The sequence below is a fragment of the Aotus nancymaae genome, unplaced genomic scaffold (genome assembly GCF_030222135.1).
Source record: "Aotus nancymaae isolate 86718 unplaced genomic scaffold, 86718_ANA_hifiasm-v0.15.2.pri h1tg000059l, whole genome shotgun sequence".
Taxonomy (NCBI): domain Eukaryota; kingdom Metazoa; phylum Chordata; class Mammalia; order Primates; family Aotidae; genus Aotus; species Aotus nancymaae.
The window spans coordinates 14,936,953-14,957,185 of record NW_026988473.1 but is presented as its reverse complement, the minus strand read 5'-3'; the positions used below and the strand labels follow the sequence as shown (position 1 = coordinate 14,957,185).

Genomic DNA, 20,233 nt, shown 5'->3' with positions numbered 1-20,233 from the left:
ATATATTCAGAATGGTGGGGTAAACAGATCAATGAATAAAGTGCTCATTTAATAACAAATATGAATGAAGCATCTATGTAAATGGCCTCTCTGTTTCACACTTGCCCCTTCATAATTTGTTCTCTGCACAGAAACCACAGTGACTTTTTAAAAAATATAACTCAAGGTCTGGCACAGTCACTCATGCCTGTAATCCGAGGACTTTGGGAGGCCAAGGTGGGAGGACTGCTTGAGCCTAGGAGTTCAAAACCAGTTTGGGCAACATGGTGAAACCTCATCTCTACAAAAAAAAAAAAAAAAAAAAAAAAAAAAATTAGCCAGTCATGGTGACATGTTCCTATAGTCTCAGCTACCCAGGAAGCTGAGGTGGGAGAATCACCTGAGCCCAGGAAGTTGAGGCTGCAGTGAGCCATGATCTCCCACTGCACTCTAGCCTGGGTGACAGAGTGAAACCCTGTCTCAAAAAAGAAAATAAAAATAAAAAAAAAAGAAAACTCAGATCATGGCTTAAAAATTTTCCAATGCCTTCCTGTTACACTTAGAAGAAAATTCTTACCTCTCATGTGACCTTCAAGGTCTTCATGACCTGACAGCTGCTTGCTTCTTTTATTTTTTGAGACAAAGTCTTGCTCTTTGCCCAGGCTGCAGTGCAATAGTGTGAACTCGGCTCACTGCAACCTCTGCTTCCCAAGTTCAAGCAATTCTCCTGCCTCAGCCTCCTGAGTAGCTGGCATTATAGGCACACGTCACCATGTCCAGCTAATTTTTGTATTTTTGTATTTTTTTTGAGACGGAGTTTTTGCTGTTATTACCCAGACTGGAGTGCAATGGCGCGATCTTGGCTCACCGCAACCTCCGCCTCCTGGGTTCAAGCAATTCTCCTGCTTCAGCCTCCCAAGTAGGTGGGACTACAGGCACGTGCCACCGTGCCCAGCTAATTTTTGTATTTTTAGTAGAGACGGGGTTTCACCTTGTTGACCAGGATGGTCTCGAACTCTTGACCTCGTGATCCACCTGCCTCGGCCTCCCAAAGTGCTGGGATTATAGGCGTGAGCCACCGCGCCCGGCTAATTTTTGTATTTTTAGTAGAGATGGGGCTTTGCCGTGTTGGCCAGTGCTGGGATTACAGGCGTGAGCCACCGCGCCTGGCCCTGTTACTTCTTTGATCACTTTTGCTCTCACTCATTCTGCTCTAGCCATGCTGGCTTCCTTTCACTTCTGCAACTTGCCATCGTTTCTGTCCTACAGCTTGAGCACGTGCTGTCTCTTTCTCTTCAAATGCTGTTCCCCTAGGCCAGGCGCAGTGGCTCACACCTGTAATCCCAGAACTTTGGGAGACCAAGGCAGGTGGATCACTTGAGGCCAGGAGTTTGAGACCAGCCTGGCCAACATGGCAAAACCCCATCTCTACTTAAAAAACCCACAAAAATTAGCCAGGTGTGGTGGCGCACACCTGTAATCCCAGCTTCTTGGGAAGCTGAGGGAGGAGTCCCAGCTACTCGGGAGGTTGAGGCAGGAGAATCACTTGAGCCCAGGAGGCAGAGGTTCCAGTGAGCCCATATCATGCCACTGCCTCCAGCCTGGGTGACAGAGGGAGACTCTGTCTAAAAAAAAGAAGTCAGTCAAATGCTGTTCCCCTAGACCCTTCCTGTGACTGGTCTCAGCTCAATATCATGACCTCACAGAAGCCTCACTTTCAGAGATGTCTCACCTTACCACCCTAAAGTTGCCTCGTTCTCACTTACTGCCTTTATTCTATTTTCTTTTCTCCACTGTGTTGATTATTCTTTGAAATATCCTTGTTTGTTTTTGTGTGTTTATATTTGTCTATCTCATCGCTAGTAGATGAGCTCCAATGGAGCAGGGATTTTTTTTTTTTTTAATTCTCTAGCACCTATGAATAATGCTTAACACATATTGCTGAATAAATTTTTGGTAAATGAATGAAAACCAGACAGTCAGCTACGGCTGGGAAAAATACAAAGATGAGTAAGATAGGGTCCCTAGGGCCATGTGTGGCAGCTCACACCTATAATCCCAGCACTTTGGGAGACCAAGGCAGGTGGATCACTTGAGGCCAGGTGTTTGAGACCAGCCTGGCCAAGACAAGGAGACCCCATTTTTGAAAAAAAAAAACAACTCACCAGATATAGTGGTGCGTGTCTGAAGTCCCAGTTACTCAGGAGGCTGAGCTGGGAGGATGCCTTGAGCTGGGAGAGTTGAGGCTGCAGTGAGCTGTGATCATGCCACTGTACTTCAGCCTGGGCAACAGTGGGAGACCCTGTCTCAAAAAAAAAAAAAAAAAAAAAAAGCTAGACTTCATAACGTTAAGAAGCTCACAATCTAGAGGAGAGGAAGACTTCAGAAGCAATGATAGTGCAATAGAAGTAATGTAAAAAGGACTGTGGAAACAGAGAAGAGAGGACCTTCAAGTTTGGAGTAGCTGGGCATTAAAGGTGGGGGAAATTTCACCATGTAAATAAAGGAAAAAATGAGGAGGGGGCACATATTCCAGATGGAAGAAATGGCATAAGCAAAGACATAATATCTTGCAAGTGGCTGCCATGTTTGGAGAATAATCAATACCTTCTGTGGCTAGAAGAACATAGGGTTATTAAGGAAAGCAGAGAGGGGATCTGTTTCTTTTTGTTCTTTTTGAAATGAAGTCTTGCTGTGTCTCCCAGGCTGGAGTGCAGTGGTACAATCTCGGCTCACTGCAACCTCTGCTGTGAGCCTCAAGCAATTCTCCTGCCTCAGTCTCCCTAGTAGCTAGGACTACAGGCACGCTCCACCATACCCAACTAATTTTTGTATTTTTAGTAGAGACGGAGTTTCACAGTGTTGGCCAGAGTGGTCTCAAACTCCTGACCTCAAGTGATCCGCCTAAGAGAAGGGACCTCTTAATAACCAACTATTATTGAAAATTGTTTCTGAATTAAATGCCCTTTATATTTTTTATATCTGTTTATTCAATGAGCAGTGACAGAGTTCCCACCAAGTCCTAGGGAGGGATTGTACTATTTTTATTTTTTAAATTCATCTTTCTATTCTTCTTATACCTTTTACTCTAGACAATCAGAATGATACTTTTTCCCAGTAGAGAGATGGGCTAGGTAGTCAGTTTACATCTGGCTTTCTTTTTCTAAAATTATTTTTATTTTTTAGGGATAGGCTCTCACTATATTGCTCAGGCTGGAAAGCAGGGGCTATTCACAGGTGCAATCACAGCACTGTAGCCTCAATAAAAGTGCCTTTCGCCTCCAGCCATGATTCTGAGGCCTCCCCAGCCACGTGGAACTGTAAATCCAATTAAACCTCTTTTTGTTCCCAGTATCAGGTATGTCTTTATCAGCAGCATGAAACTGAACTAATATAGACTTTTGACAAATACTTCTGTCTTTCTGGGTAGTGGGAAGATTATAACAGCAAATAAAACATGATCCCTGGCCATGAACAATTCTCTCAGTCCAAGAGGAGCAATACCCAGGCAAACAAATAAATAAAGAATATGATTCAATGCTAAAATACAGGTACATATCAGGTACTAACTGGCCCCTTGAGAAATTGGATGAGGAGTCATCGATGTGGTGACATTAAGCCTAGGTCATTTCTTTTCTTTTCTTTTCTTTTCTTTTTTTTTTTTTTTTTTTGAGACAGGTCTGACTCTGTCACCCAGGCTGGAGTGCAGTGGTACAACCACAGCTCGCTGCAACCTCCACCTCCTCACCTCAAACAATCCTCCTGCCTCAGTCTCCCAAGTAGCTGAGCTACAGGTACATGGCACCACACCTGACTACTGTATTTTTGGTAGAGATGGGGTTTTGTCATGTTGCTGGTCTTGAACTTCTAAGCTCAAGCCACCCACCCGCCTTGGCCTCCCAAAGTGCTGGGATTACAGGCATGAGCCACTGCACCCAGCTATAACCTAGGTTTTAAAGGATGTGTAGTTTACTAGGCAGAAAATATGGTAAAGGTGCATTCTAGACAGAAAGCTTACACCAATGCAAAGGATGTGAAAGAGCTCAATATGTTGGGGCATATTGAGTAGGGAAGCATGGTCGTATGTGTAAGTATGCAGAGAACAGTGAGTGGCGAGATGGCTGGAAGAGGAGGCTGGGACCAAAGTGTAAGGGATTTAAATGTTTGCATGGGAAGTTTTGCTTCTTCCTAGTAATGGTGAGTCAGTAGCAACATTTTTTTTTTTTTTTTAATTTTTGTAAAAGAGACGAGGTTTCACTATGTTGGCCAGGCTGGTCTTGAACTCCTGACCTCAAGTGATCCACCCGCCTCAGCCTCCCAAAGTGCTGGGATTACAGGCGTGAGCCACCGTGCCCTGCCGCAACATTTTTTTTTTTTTTTTTTTTTTTTTGAGACGGAGTTTTGCTCTTGTTACCCAGGCTGGAGTGCAATGGCGCGATCTCGGCTCACCGCAACCTCCGCCTCCTGGGTTCAGGCAATTCTCCTGCCTCAGCCTCCTGAGTAGCTGGGATTACAGGCACGTGCCACCACGCCCAACTAATTTTTTGTATTTTTAGTAGAGACGGGGTTTCACCATGTTGACCAGGATGGTCTCGATCTCTTGACCTCGTGATCCACCCGCCTCGGACTCCCAAAGTGTTGGGATTACAGGCGTGAGCCACCGTGCCCAGCCAACATTTTTTTTTTTTATGAGATGGAGTTTCGGTCTTGTTTTCCCGGCTTGAATGCAATGGGGTAATCTCAGGTCACCACAACCTCCTCCTCCCCAGTTCAAGCAGTTCTCTTGTCTTAGCCTCCCGAGTAGCTGGGACTATAGGCATGCGCCACCATGCCCAGCTAATTTTTGTATTTGTAATAGACACTGGGTTTCTTCATGTTGGTCAGGCTGGTCTTGAACTCCCGAACTTAGGTGATCTGCCGGCCTCGGCCTCCCAAAGTGCTGGAATTACAGATGTGAGCCATTGTGCCCATCTTTTTTTTTTTTTTTTTTTTTAATGTAGAGATGGTATCTCACTATGTTGATCAGGCTGATCTCAAACTGCTGTCCTCAAGTGATCCTCCCAACCTCAGCCTCCCAAAATGCTGGGATTACAGGTGTAAGCCTCTGTGCCTTGCCTAGCAACACTTTTTAAGTAAGGAAGTAACGTGGTCAAATTTGAATTTTAGAATAACGCACTCTTGTGACAGTGTAGAGGATGCTTTGGGGTGAAAGAAAAAATAGACACAGAGACTCCAGCTTCTTGTCCTAAAATTCTGAAATTTGGGAACTCCCAGTTCATATCCTAAATTTGATATCTAGTACATTCCCTCTCATCCTTCTGAACTAATTCTCTGATGTACACAAAGCATTCTGTCTAACACTGTTGTTAGTTACTTTTTTTCTGGGCATTTGTTTGTTTGGTTGGGTTTTTTGTTTGTTTGTTTGTTTGTTTTTGTTTTTGAGATGAAGTCTCGCTCTGTTACCCAGGCTGGAGTGCAGTGGTGAGACCTTGGCTCATGGCAACCTTCACCTCCCGGATTCAAGCGATTCTCTTGCCTCAGCCTCCTGAGTAACTGAGATTACAGGCGCACACCACCAGGTCTGGCTAATTTTTGTATTTTTAGTAGAGATGGGGTTTCACCATGTTGGTCAGGCTGGTCTCAAACTCCTGACCTTGAGAACCACCTGCCTCAGCCTCCCAAAGTGCTAGGATCGCAGGGGTGAGCCACCGCATCCAGCATGTTTGTTTTTTAGAGAGAGGGTCTTACTCTGTTACCCAGGCTGAAATGCAATGGCACGATCACTGCTGACTGCAGCCTCAAACTCCTTATTTTTAAAAATATTTTTTGTAGAGATGGATCTCTCTATCTTGTCAAGGCTGGTTGCAAACTACTGGGCTAAAGCAATCCTCTTGCCTTGGCCTCCCAAAGTGCTGGGACTATAAGCATGAGCCACTATGCCTAGTCCAGGCATTTCATACATGGTTATTTAGGTATAGGAAGGATTTGCCAGTGCTTTCTGATTGACTTTTAATGTCTTTCTCAATGATGCCTTGGGTTTTTCTGGTCTTTTTTTGCTTTTGGTTTTTGTTTTTTGAGATAGGGTCTCACTCCAGGTTGGAGTGCAGTGGCGTGATAACCCCAGGCTCAGTTGATCCTCTCACCTCAGCTTCTTGAGCAGCTGGGATTACAGGCGTGAGCCACCACACTTGGCCACCTTTTTCTTTTTCTTCCTTTTTTTTTTTTTTGAGACGGAGTTTTGCTCTTGTTACCCAGGCTGGAGTGCAATGGCACGATCTTGGCTCACCACAACCTCTGCCTCCTGGGTTCAAGCAATTCTCCTGCCTCAGCCTCCTGAGTAGCTGTGATTACAGGCATGCGCCACCATGCCCAGCTAATTTTTTGTATTTTTGGTGGAGACAGGGTTTCACCATGTTGACCAGGATGGTCTCGATCTCTTGACCTCATGATCCACCCACCTCGGCCTCCCAAAGTGTGGGGATTATAGGCGTGAGCCACCGCTCCCAGCTGGCCACCTTTGTCTTTAATAAATCTTTTTAAGGAATTGATTGCCATGAGGCACCCATAAATCCTATTGGGATGTTGGTCTTTGTTTTCTGAACTTCTAGTCTAGAGGGAAACAAATTCATTTAACAGACATTTATTGTGTAATTGCTTTCTACAGGCACTGCACATGGTCCCAGAAATTTAAAAATGAATAAAGACTGTCTCTGCCCTCGTGGAACTCACAATCTAGTAGGAAGAATTTTTTTTTTTTTTTTTTGAGACAGAATCTCAATCTGTCCCAGGCTGGAATACAGTGGTGCAAACTTGGCTCACTGTAAACTCTGCCCCCTGGGTTCAAGTGATTCTCCTGCCTCAGCCACCCGAGTAGCTGGGATACAGGTACCTAGCACTGTGCTCAGCTAATTTTTTGTATTTTTAGTAGAGGTGGGGTTTCAACATCTTGGCCAGGCTGGTCTCGAACCCCTGACCTCTTGATCTACCTGCCTCAGCCTCCCAAAATGCTGGGATTACAGGCGTAAGCCACCGTACCCAGCCAAGAATTTTTTTAAAAGACATAAATGGTTATAAAAGTGCATACTCTAGAGGAGAAGAAGGCATAACTAATTTTTGTGGGCTGTCAAGAAGAATCAGTAAATCACCCCCACTTCTAACTATATGAATGCGTAATTTGCAACTCTTTGCAGCATTTGAAAAACAGAATAACAAGAAGGTACAGTCCATAATGACCTTTGAACTTCAGTTCAATTTAAGCCATAGCCCCTTAAACACTTTCTTATAATGCATTAGTTATTCTTAACTGCCCAAGAGTTTGTGAATATTTCTTTTTCTTTACAAATTACTCCAAAGTTCTGGTCTAATGGCTTATGGCAGTCCGAAATGACTCTTCTATAAATAGCACTTTTTATTTAAACATATGAATCCCAGACAGTGGCATCACACTTAGTTTCTACTGTGCCCTTGTGGAAGATAGATAAGTCTTTCAAGTAGAGCCTAGTAGCTCAGCATGAATTTCATGACCTGCATTTCTTAGCAGCTACTTTGCCTTTAGCATCTTTTCTGCTTGATGAGTTGATAAAAGCTTGTCCTAGTTTCTTGAACCTATTTTATAGCAATAAATCAACCTGCATTTATTGTCTCCTTATTGTTTCCTTGAAGTTTAAAACTTTTTAGTGTATTCATGGTTCACTTTTCTATAGTCTTTAATTATAGGGAGGATTTTCTTCCCTATCAACCTGTCTGTCTGTCTCTCTCTCTCTCTCTCTTTTTTTTTTTTTTTGAGATGGAGTTTCGCTCTTGTTGCCCAGACTGGGGTGCAATGGTGTAATCTCAGCTCTCTACAACCTCCGCCTCCCGAGTTCAAGCAATGCTCCTGCCTTAGCCTCCCGAGTAGCTGGTATTACAGGCATGCTCGACCACACCTGGCTAATTTTGTATTTTTAGTAGAGATGGGGTTTCACCATGTTGGTCAGGCTGGTCTCGAACTCCCGACCTCATGTGATCTGCCCTCCTTGGCCTCCCAAAGTGCTGGGATTACAGGCATGAGCCACTGTGCCCGGCTGCCCTATCAATTTCTTAATAGGTCTTCTGCAGAGCCAGAGATGTCTATTAATTTTCTCATTATAAAATTGAAATTATAATCTGATACTTGATGTCTCAGCTGGATGCAGTGGCTCAGGCCTGTAATCCCAGCAATTTGGGAGACTGAGGCAGGAGGATCATCTGAGCTCAGGAATTCAAAATCAGCCTGGACAACCTAGCAAGACTCTGTCTCTACAAAAATAAAAATATTATCTGGGTGTGGTGGCATGCACCACTGGTCCCGGCTACTCAGGAGACTGAGGTGGAAGGATTACTTGAGCCCAAGAATTCCAGGCTACAGTGAGTTGTAGTTGTGCCACTGCACTTCAGCCTGGGTAAGAGAGGGAAACTCTCTCTCTCTCTCTCTATAGATATAAAGGCTGGATGTGGTGGCTCCTGCCTGTAATCCCAGCACTTTGGGAGCTACCGCACCCAGCCCGTTTGTTTGTTTTTTAGAGACAGGGTCTCACTCTGTTACTCAGCCTTAAATGCAGTGGCATGACCACGGCTCACTGCAGCCTTTAACTCTTGGGCTCAAGTTATCCTTCCATCTCAGCCTACCAAGTAGCTGGGATTTTAAGTGTGTGCCATCATACCTGGCTAGTTTTTAGTTTATTTTTTATTATCTTAATTATTTATTTTTAAAAATATTTTTTGTAGAGATGGGTCTCTATATATTGTCCAGGCTGGTCTCAAACTCTTGGGCTAAAGCAATCCTCTTGCCTTGGCCTCCCGAAGTGCTGGGACTATAGGCATGAGCCACCATACCTAGTCTGGGCATTTTATACATGGTTATTTATACCATTTTATAAGAGGTGGGTGGATCACTTGAAATCAGGAGTTCGAGACCAGCCTGGACAACATGGCAAAACCCGATCTTTAATAAAAATACAAAAATTAGCCAGGCTTGGTGGTGCACACCTGTAGTCCCAACTACTCGGGAGGCTGAGGCAGGAGAATAACTTGAACCCGGGAGGCAGAGGTTGCAGTGAGCAAAGATAGTGCCATTGCAATCCTTTCTGGATGATGGAGTGAGACTCTGGCTCAAAAAACAAACAAAACAGAAAACAGTCTCAATATATTCTCTGCTTTGTGGGTGTTTTTCTTATTGTTCAGAATTTGATATTTACATCCCTCATGCTGTAGTACTGCCTTTAACATCTAATGCTCTCTATTTTTTTTTTTTTTTTTGAGTCGGAGTTTCGCTCTTGTTACCCAGGCTGGAGTGCAATGGCGCGATCTCGGCTCACCGCAACCTCCGCCTCCTGGGTTCAGGCAATTCTCCTGCCTCAGCCTCCTGAGTAGCTGGGATTACAGGCACGTGCCACCGTGCCCAGCTAATTTTTTGTATTTTTAGTACAGACGGGGTTTTACCATGTTGACCAGGATGGTCTCGATCTCTTGACCTCGTGATCCACCCACCTCGGCCTCCCAAAGATGCTCTCTATTTTTGATCAATCTGTATCACTTGCCTCTTGCCTCTTTTCAAGATTGTGGGGTTGTCTTCTGACTTACCAATTTACCTGGGTGATTTTTTTTTGGTAAATTTTTAAGAAATACATTATGATAGGCCAGGCTTGGTGTTTCACGCCTGTAATCCAAGCACTTTGGAGGCCAAGGTGGGCAGATCACCTGAGGTTGGGAGTTCAAGAAATACATTATGATAAGTTAAGAACCTGAAAAGTCAATTTAGATCAAAGGCTCACGTTTTTTTTTCTTTCTTTCACATTGAAGTCACAAAAAATACACTTGATTTTAACAACTCTTATATATTTCTACTCTTCTTAAGACTGATGTAGTGTATGTTTCATTGAAAAATGTCCTCAACAACCAATGTGTTTCCAAAATCTATTATCATCTAATCTGTGACAGAAGATAAATCTAGCAGTGGCTTCTCTTTGGGAAAAAACAAACTCTATGTGACAGGTCATCACATCTACTTGAAACATTTTAAAGATTTTCATGCCACTCATTTATTTTTGTTTGTTTTCGGGTTATAATACATGCCTATTATAGAGAAATTTAAGATTACAGAAAAATATAAAGAAGAAAAATGTAAACAGTCAGTAATTCCACTACCAGTAAGGCCACCTGTTATTTCGGTGAAACTCGAAATTTTTGTGAAGCCTTACTCTAGCAGCCTCCTACACTTTTCTAAGTCCTTCTCCTCAATAGACTGTTCAGGACATTCAGAGTGGAAGACTGACTTTGAAGACAAGGGTCCTTAGGATTTTTATGGAAGGGATGGAACTGTAGGAAAAACCTACAAATTACTCCAGAGATGACATCTTGTTCTTATTTAGCCTTCTTTGAGTCATTAACAGTCGGGCGCCACTGGTGCTGAAACTTATCATTATTATAACCACAAATGGGTTAATGCCCAAACAAAGCTATATTCTTGGGGCTGGTTCCCAGCTCCACCACACAGACCCCAGCAGCCAGCACCCGCCAAGTCCCAGGATAATGCTCCACCAATAAAACGATGTCAAATGTTCAGCCTTGACTCAACATTGTCTTCTTCTATCTGGGAGCTTCCAGTTGCTAGCAGGGCAGAGGAAAAGGAAAAATAAATAAATAAAAACCAGGTCAACAAAACCCTAAAAAAAGAGACTGTGTGGTTTAGTGGTCAGACCACTAGCCTGGATGTTGGGATAGCTGAGATCCAGTTCCAGCTCTACCACTGTGCGGCTGCATGATGTTAGACAAGTCACTAGACAAGTCCCTGGTGTGACCTGTGCCTCAGTTTCCCTAGTTAGAAAAGGGAAAAAATGCCTTAGAAAGTTTTTATGAAGACAAATAAGATTATCTGCAAATAGCTACACGTTGCTTGGGAATAAAGTAAAATTACCACTTTTTTTTTTTTGAGACAAAGTCTTGCTCTGCTGCCCAGACTGGAGTGCAATGTTGCAATCTTGACTCACTGCAACCTCTGCCTCCCGGGTTCAACTGATTCTTCTGCCTCAGCCTCCCGAGTAGCTGGAACTACAGGCGGCTGCCACCATGCCTAGCTTATTTTTTTGTAATTTTAGTAGAGACAGAGTTTCACCACATTGGCCAGGCTGGTCTCTAACTCCCGACCTGGTGATCCGCCCACCTCGGCCTCCCAGAGTGCTTGGAGTACAGGCATGAGCCACCGTGCCCAGTCAAAAGTATCATTCTTAATAATTACTATGGTATTACTTTATTAATAAAATAGTAAAAAGCCACAGTTATGTAACATATGAACCTCTCATATCCTCAAGCTGCGCGGGGGAAGCAGAGAAGAAGGCAGTTTAAAAAAAAATCAGATTCGCTGGACTTCACACCAAATACCAAATTAGTAAATTCATTGCTCAAGACACTAAGCTCTGCTCCTAGTTTGGCTCTGTCCTTTTATCCTCACCACATCCAAACTTAGAGTGACTCACAGGAGCCTCGAATTGAGACACATATACAATTTTAAGGGAAAGCAAGAATTAGGAGGTTTGAGGCTCCTTGCTGGAGGAGGCTAAGAATAGGCCACTCGGAACACAAAGAGAAGAACCTCCTCTTTCCTTTTCCTCCCAGTGTAGGTGGTCTACTGGTTTCCCAGTCATTCCTTTGATAGCTTGATTTTGTTTTCTTTGTCTCTTTTTCATAAACCTCACCTTGTTGGAGGAGGAGGGCACTAAAAAAGTGAGGACACAGTGGCTTTTTCTGCTAGGTCTGAACTGTGTCAAGTGCTACAGATCTCTGACCTGTTGTCAGGAATGGAGAGGGGCGAAAAGAAATATTTGGGAACTTGAAAACCATTGAATGTTCTCGTAAAGAAGTGAGCACTTGGGCAAATGGGGAAAAAAAATCTAATTGGTGTCCTCGTTTCTGCAGCCCCTCCCACTCAAGTGAAATGTCTTGGTAAGAAAAAGGAAAGACACTTGGGAAGGGTACCAAATAGTAAGGGCTAGGAATAGAAAGAAGAGGCCGGGTGCGGTGGCTCACGCCTGTCATCCCAGCACTTCAGGAGGCCGAGGCAGGTGGTTCACGAGGTCGGGAGATCGAGACTATCCTGGCTGACACGGTGAAACAGTCTCTACTAAAAACCGTCTCATGTCGGGCGTGGTGACATGAGCCTGTAGTCCCAGCTACTTGAGAGGCTGAGGCAGGAGAATTGCTTGAACCCGGGAGGCAGAGGTTGCAGTGAGCTGAGATCGCGCCATTGCACTCCAGCCTGGGTGACAGAGTGAGACTCCGTCTCAAAAAAAATAAAAATAAAATAGAAGAACCAAAGGTAAAAAGGAATTGAGGCCGAGCGCGGTGGCTCACGCCTATAATCCCAGCACTTTGGGAGGCCGAGGCAGGCAGATCACCTTAGGTCAGGAATTCGAGACCAGCCTGGCCCACATGGCGGAACCCCGTCTCTACTAAAAATACAAAAAATTAGTCGGGCATAGTGACGGGCGCCTGTATTCGCAGCTACTTGGGAGGCTGAGGCAGGAGAACCGCTTGAACCCTCCTGGAGGCGGAGGTTGCCACGAGCTGAGATCACGCCGCTGCACTCCAGCCTGGGCGACAGAGCGAGAACGGAGAAGAAATGACAATGATCTCAGAGGACTTAATGAGCACCTTTTGTGTATCCAGCAGTCATAGGCATAAAAGACACACTCCTGACCTCTAGGAGCAGCTAGGGTATATGCATACGTAAGCACTTTGCAGCAATTAAGATAGTAAATACCAAGGAGATAGAAATAGGTAACGGGATACTAAGTGTTTACGGGGTCCAAAGGGTGGGGGCTGTTATTGAGTTAGGATCACTGTATAAAAGCAGGGATAGTTATGAAATTCAGAAACTGCGTATATGGGCGGCCGACAGTAATTCTTCGACATCGGGAAACAACGGATTCAAAAGAATTCTGCATCTCCGATTCCTCTAAAACCAAGTCTTCAAGAATAGGAGTCCAAAGAAACCTGGACCGTCGTGAAGCGACTGCCCGCGGAACTTGAGTGGCCAGCTCTACTTTGCGACACGGAGACTGTTTGTGTGACACCTCCTCCGGGTCCCGCCCCCCTCCCGCCGCGTGGGTGCCATGGTAACGGAGAGAGACGGCAACCTGGGTTCCGGAAGCCGGAAAGCTGGAGCTCTGAAGCTACCCGGGTCAAAGGATGCTGAGTCCGGAGCGCCTAGCCCTGCCGGACTACGAGTATCTGGGTAGGTGCCCCCTTCAACTTTGGGGAAAAAAAGACGTGCAGAAGAATTAGGCCGGGGTCTGGGAGGAGGCGGGGGCGGGGGCGGGGTCTGAATGGGATCGGGTCCTGGTGGAATGGGGAGGGGCGGAGAGGCGGGGGTTCCAGGGCCTGAGCCCGTAAGGCCGAATGGGGAGGAAAAAGAATGTTTGAAGTGTAGGGGCTGGAACTCACGCAATGCGGATTTTGTTCAACGTGGGTCAGGTTGGAGTTAAGGATTTGGGGCCCTGTTGGGGTATTATTGATAGGCTGGTAGTGAAGTAAGAATAACCTTGGAAATTCAAGTGCCAAATCAGTCATTTCGTCAATAACTGTCTTACCGTTACAGCGGCAGGGAACATTTCCAGCTTTTCTTTTTCATTAGGCACTGTGCTAAGCATTTTCCATGCATTATTCTTTATTTGAATTTCTCAACAGCCCCAGGAGAAATTGCTGTGTTTTCTTCCAGTTTTGCAGGTGGAGAAACGGGGGCTGAAGAGGTAACTTGGCATAAGTTAGGCCACACAGCTAGAAAATGGTAGCACTAGGATCAGAACAGGATTTGCCCACTCCAGAACTTGAGATTTTGACTTAGCTCTTGAACTAAGACTGTATATGTAGTACTTTGTTGAGCATCTGTAGTGTATAAGGCATTTAATGAATGAAAAAGGTACACGCCCACATAGATATGCACACACACATATATGCACACAATACACATTTTAAATAATTCATAGACTTTTTTTTTTTTTTAGAGAAGTTTTAAGTTTACAGAAAATTGACTAGATAGTACAGTGAGTTCCCATACACCTTGGGTCTCCCTCATTCACAGTTTCCTCTATTATTATTATTATTTGAAACGGAGCTGCATTCCGTCACCAGGCAGGAGTGCAGTGGCGCGATCTTGGCTCACTGAAACCTCGGCCTCAAGCAATCCTCCTGCCTCAGTCTCTCGAGTAGCTGGGATTACAGGCACGAGCCACCATGCCCAGCTAATTTTTTGTATTTTTAGTAGAGACGGGATTTCAACATGTTGGCCAGGATGGTCTCGATCTCTTGACCTCGTGATCCGCGCGCCTCGGCCTCCCAAATTGCTGGGATTACAGGTGTGAGCCAGTACGCCTGGCCAGATTCCCTTATTATTTACATCTTGCATTACTGCAGTACATTTGTTACACTGGATAAAGTAATATAGATATTAACTAAAGTCTATAGTTTACATTAGGGTTAATTCTTTATGTTTTTCAGTTCTGTGGGTTTTGACAAATGCATAACGTCATGTATTCACCATTCCATTATCAAACAGAATAGTTTCACCACCCTAAAAAATCCTCTGTGCTCCACCTATTGATCCTTCTCCCTCCCCTGCAGCCCTTGCCAATCACTGATCTTATTGTCTCTGAAGTTTTGCCTTTTCCAGAATATCATGTATGATATTCTGATATCCAATATCAGTTGGAGTCATACATAGTGTGTAAATTTTTCAGATGGGCTTCTTTAACTTAGCAGTAAGCGTTTAAGTTTCCTCCATGTCTTTCTGTGGCATGATAGTTTCTTTCTTTTTGTTGCTGAATAAAACTCCATTGTCTGGAATGTACTATGCATGTCTTTTTTTTCTTTTTTTTGAGACAGTCCCTTGCACTGTCACTGAGGCTGGAGTGCAGTGGCACAGTCACGGCTCACTGCAGCCTCAACCTCTGGACTCAAGTGATCCTCCTACCTCAGCCTCCCAAGTAGCTGGGACTGCAGGCACATGCCACCATCCTGGTTAATTTTTTTATTTTTTGTAGAGACAGAGTCTCACTATGTCTTCCAGGCTGGTCTCGAACTCCAGGGCTCAAGCAAGCCTCCTATTGTGGCCTTCCAAAGTGCTGGGATTACAAGTGTGAGTCACTGCACCTGGCTTACATCTTTTTAAATGAAAAACAATTCTGGTTTAAATTTTTTTTTTAACTTATTTTAAAAATGAATTTAAAAATATTTTTTAAGGTTGGTAATATGGAAACTTGATTCAAAATATTTTTTAGGCCTGGCATGGTGACTCATGCCTATAATCCCAATACTTTGGGAGACTGAGGTAGGAGGATAGCTTGAGGCCAGGAGTTCAAGACCAGCCTGGGTGACAAAGTAAGACCCTGCCTCTAAAATAGATGGATGGATGGATAGATAGATAGATAGATAGATAGATAGATAGATAGATAGATAGATGTTTATAGTGAAAAGTCTCCATGCCTTTGCCTCCATCTGCCCAGTTGCCATCCATCCTCAGCCCCCTAAAAGTAACCACTATTGTTTGCCTGTGCATCTTTCCAGAGTTTATCATATACATAAAGGAGCATGCAGCGCATACTTTTTTCATTTAATACATCTCAAAGCAATTTCTTTTTTTTTTTTCTTTTTTTTTTTTCATGAGATGAAGGAGTCTCACTCTGTTGCCCAGGCTAGAGTACAGTGGCACCATCTCGGCATACTACAACCTCCACTTCCCAGGTTCAAGCCATTCTCCCACTTCAGCCTCTCAAGTAGCTGGAACTGCAGGCACGAGCCACCACACCTAGTTAAGTTTTTGTAGTTTTGGTAGAGATGGGGTTTCTCCATGTTGCCCAAGCTGCTCTTGAACTTCCTGAGCTCAAGCGATCCTCCCACCTTGGCTTCCCACAGTGCTGGGATTACAGGCATGAGCCACAGCGCCTGGCCTCAAAGTAATTTCTCAGTCAGTAGGTAGCTTCTTCATTCTTTATGAAATTCATTTTTAGCTATATAGTATTTCAATAATATATCTAACCAGTCCTGCATTGGTAAACAAGTTGTTTTTAGCCTTTTGCTCTCACTAAGAATGCTGCAATGAATAACCTGCAATTTTGTTCCTTTGCAAGTGTATCTGCAAGAATAAGTTCCACAAAGTGGAATTGGTGGATCAAGGGCCTATGCATTGAAGTATTGATAGATACTGCCACTTTGCCCTTCATAGGTGTTGTACCATTTTACACAGCCACCAGCAATGTAAGACAATGCCTGTTTCCCCACTGTCCTGACAACAAAATACATCAAACTTGGATTTTATCAATCTAAGTGACAGATAGTCTCAGAGTAGATTTAATGTGCATTTTCAAATGAAGTTGAGTGTCTTTTTACCAAGTTTAAGGGCTGATTGGTCTTTGAAAGCTATACATACACACATATATACATGAACATACACACACACACACACACACACACACATATATATATATATATATATATATATATATATGGAGAGCTTAAGACAGTGACCACATCCATTAATCAGCTAAAAGGGGATACTGGTATCACAAATAATTTTGTATTCTATGAATAACAATATCAATGTCAAGCAATGCCTAGACTTTCTAAAGACTTTATGTATTTTATTTACCCAGTACTCAATGAATATATGAAATATTTGAAAAGCCTAGTTCATTGTTCAGTTTCTTGGGTGTTTGCTGTTTGAATTTTATGTCTCAAAGGCTCGGCATATTTGGTATATTGGTACTTTGGTGAATAGAAGTTGGTGGTCCCTTCATAAATGGCTTTTTTCAGGGAGGCCATTCAGTGGCAGTGTTGAGAATGAATCGCCAAACAGAATCAGAGTCTCAGGTTGGTTGAAAAAGCTTCAACGTGTGTGAAGTCCAACCACCCACCTAATACTTGAATCCTATACAAATGCTCCTTCATACTTTGTTGCATATTTAAGTGTCTTAGTTCCTTGTCCTAACCACCAACTAGACATTCATATTGCTGTCAGTGTGGCCACACCACTCACTGACTTCTGGTTCATCAAACCATATCACTCTGCTGAAATTGTTTTTAGTTGAGAATCATCCCTGCCTATTACAATTTGGTCTCTCTTAGAGGTATGCTGCTTTGACCTATTCACCCTCAATCTAATGACCACTTAAAACCACTCCTGGCCGGGTGTGGTTGCTCACACCTGTAATTCCAGCACTTTGGGAGGCCAAGGTGGGTGGATCATCTGAGGTCGGGAGTTCGAGACCAGCCTGACCAACATGGAAAAACCCTGTCTCTACTAAAAAAAACCCACAAAATTAGCCGGGCTTGGTGGCACATGCCTGTAATCCCAGCTACTTGGGAGGCTGAGGCAGGAGAATCACTTGGATCTAAGAGGCAGAGGTTGCAGTGAGCCGAGATCGCGCCATTGCACTCCAGCCTGGGCAACGAGAGTTTCAAAACAAAAACCAAACCAAACCAAACCAAACCAAGCAAACAAAAAACACTCCCTAGAGAATAGATTAATAAAGTATTTCTTGATTTAAAATTTTAAATACCTGTGGGTTTTTCAATTTTTTTTTTTTTGAGACGGAGTTTCGCTCTTGTTACCCAGGCTGGAGTGCAATGGCGCGATCTCAGCTCACCGCAACCTCCGCCTCCTGGGTTCAGGCAATTCTCCTGCCTCAGCCTCCTGAGTAGCTGGGATTACAGGCACGCGCCACCATGCCCAGCTAATTTTTTGTATTTTTAGTAGAGACGGGGTTTCACCTTGTTGACCAGGATGGTCTCGATCTCTTGACCTCGTGATCCACCCGCCTCGGCCTCCCAAAGTGCTGGGATTACAGGCGTGAGTTGTTTTGTTTTTATAAAGTTATTTACGTGTGTAGGCCTAAAGAAGACTATACTTACAGAGAAAACAAATTTGAAGACTGGAAAGCTCTAGGCATTCAGTGAAACACAAAAGCTAAAGCTGAGTTCTCCTTGGTTAGTGTATCTGGAGCCCTCTCTTTAGGATTATGGTGTAAATTATGGAGATACCTATCCAACGAATATCTATAGATGTCCCTTTCTCCTTGCTGGCTAGGAATTATATTTACCTTTCTGACTGTTAGTGAAGAAACCAATCTGTTATCATGTTGGGTAAACTGATTATTTCCCCACTGACTTTGTGAATTAGGAAACTGTAATCATGGTCTTGCATGGCTTACGATCTTAAGATCATCATTAAAGAATAGCTTAATGATGTTCATGTCTACAGTCATCAGAATCTAGTGATAAAACCTGTGTGAATGCCCAGGCCTGAAGAGAGAAAGGACAGTCTGGTAAGGAGATGAAATAAGCATAGATCCTTTGTGTAGGACCCACAAAAGATTTCCAGCCTTATGAAACCTGCTTAGTGGAATTTTCTGCCAGAGGCTGGAGGTGTGTCTGTGTATCTGGTTGGGTGTGACAGGCCTGTAGAGCCAAAGGGCAGCCTGTTCTGGTCCCAGGTTTGCTAAACATACCACCTACGTGCTGATCTGAGTATAAGCATGAGGGTGTGAGGTTTATTTTTTGCTCCACCTAATTTGGTGAAGTGCATGCTTTCACTCATGCTCCAAGCTGCCTCTTCCTTGGAACCTGCCTAGTCTCACTACGGTTGATAGTGGTTTAGCATAATAGATAACTCTAGGAAATCAAAGATGGCCTTTTTCCTTTTGGGACTAGATGTTTAGAAGACTCACAATAAATTGGGTAGCTTTTTTTAAGCTATAGTTTTTGAACTCTTCCTATATGCCTGGCACTGTGCTTTGTCTCATTTAATTTTCACAACTACCATGTGAAGTGGGTGCTCTTATAATCCCAATTAGTAGTTATTAATATCATCTTCTCATTTTATAAATAAGGAAGCTGAGGCTTAGAAAGGCTAATTGATTTGCACAAGGTCACACAGGCAATGATGCATAGTAAAGCAGGGGTTCAAACCCAGGTTTGTCAAATTCCACAGCTTGTGTTTTTTCCTCTTTACTAAAAAGATAAAAACAAAGAAGAAAACAAACCCCCTGTTGGTTCAAAGGGCAGTAATTCTTGCTTCCTTATGAAGGATGGGGCTCTTAAACATTTCATTAGTTGCAAATAAGTTTCTTGGGAACAAGAATTGTATTTACTCATCATTGTATACCTTCTATCATTGTATACTCTCCTATACTTAATTCATATGACACATGAAATGGAATATGAATAATCTAACCTCAGGGTACCCCAAACATGAGTAGCTAACAAAAGCAACCAAGACTTACTAAGAACTTACTCTGTACCAGGTACCATTTTAAATGCTTTACATGTATTGATGCATATGAAGATAGTTTCAGTTGTTATCTCCATTCAGCAGATGAGGAAACTACACACAAAGATACCAAATAACAAGTTAGTAAGTGGTGGATCCAGAATTCTAACCCAGCAGTCTAATTCAAGTCCACATGGTTCAACTCCATGCTACAAATACCTCGAGCGACTCCCAAAATGGGGCTCCAACTATTGTGTAGATGGATCCTGGAGTAAGGTCGTTTGATTCCAGTGGCTTCATTTAACATTTCTGCCATGAGGGGCATGTGAGGAATCAGTATGGATCATATCATGATAAAATTCCGATTACTTCTTGCCACTGGACTCATCTCTCAGAGACAGGCAATGAGGAAGATAACTTCTACCATTTGGGAGAATTTTATTGAAAATCATCTTTGCACTTTGGGTAGCTGTGTGACCTTGAAGAAATTACTTAACCTCTCTGTGCCTTAGTTTCCACATCTCCAAAATGTGAGTAATAATAGTACACTCATGGTGGTTCACGCCTGTAATCCTAGCACTGTGGGAAGCCAAGGAGGGAGGGAGTAGTTAAAATGAAGTTTTAAAAATAATAGTAGAGCATAAGAGACATGATCTATTAGCCTATTTATGATTAATCATCCTAGGATCCCAGGAGTTTGAGACCAGCATGGCTAACATAGTGAGACTTTGCCTCTACTAAAAATAAAAATTAGCCGGGTGTGGCAGCACACAGCTCTAGTCCCAGTTACCCAGGAGGTTGAGCTGGAAGGATGGCTTGAGCCCGGGAGGTCAAGGCTGCAGTAAGCTGTTTTCATGCCACTGCATTCCAGCCTGGGTAACAGAGCGAGACCCTTTCTCAAAAAATTTAAAAAAGGCCGGGCGTGGTGGCTCATGCCTGTAATCTCAGCACTTTGGGACCCAAGGCGGGTTGATCACC

General features: G+C 43.6%; 1 protein-coding gene across 4 annotated transcripts in view; it reads left to right on the top strand.

Annotated features, from left to right (window-relative positions):
- The first annotated feature begins 13,065 nt into the window (after positions 1-13,065).
- Positions 13,066-20,233, top strand: part of CSTPP1 (centriolar satellite-associated tubulin polyglutamylase complex regulator 1) — a 216,443-nt gene continuing 209,275 nt past the window's right edge. For 2 of the 4 annotated variants that reach the window (XM_012452502.2, XM_012452500.2), the window contains exon 1: positions 13,114-13,228. In XM_012452502.2, coding sequence (XP_012307925.1) covers positions 13,183-13,228 — 46 coding nt within the window. In that variant the 5' untranslated portion in view covers positions 13,114-13,182. Of the gene's footprint in view, positions 13,229-20,233 lie in introns of all 4 variants that reach the window. The other 2 variants (XM_012452501.2, XM_064364964.1) reach the window with 2 other exon arrangements.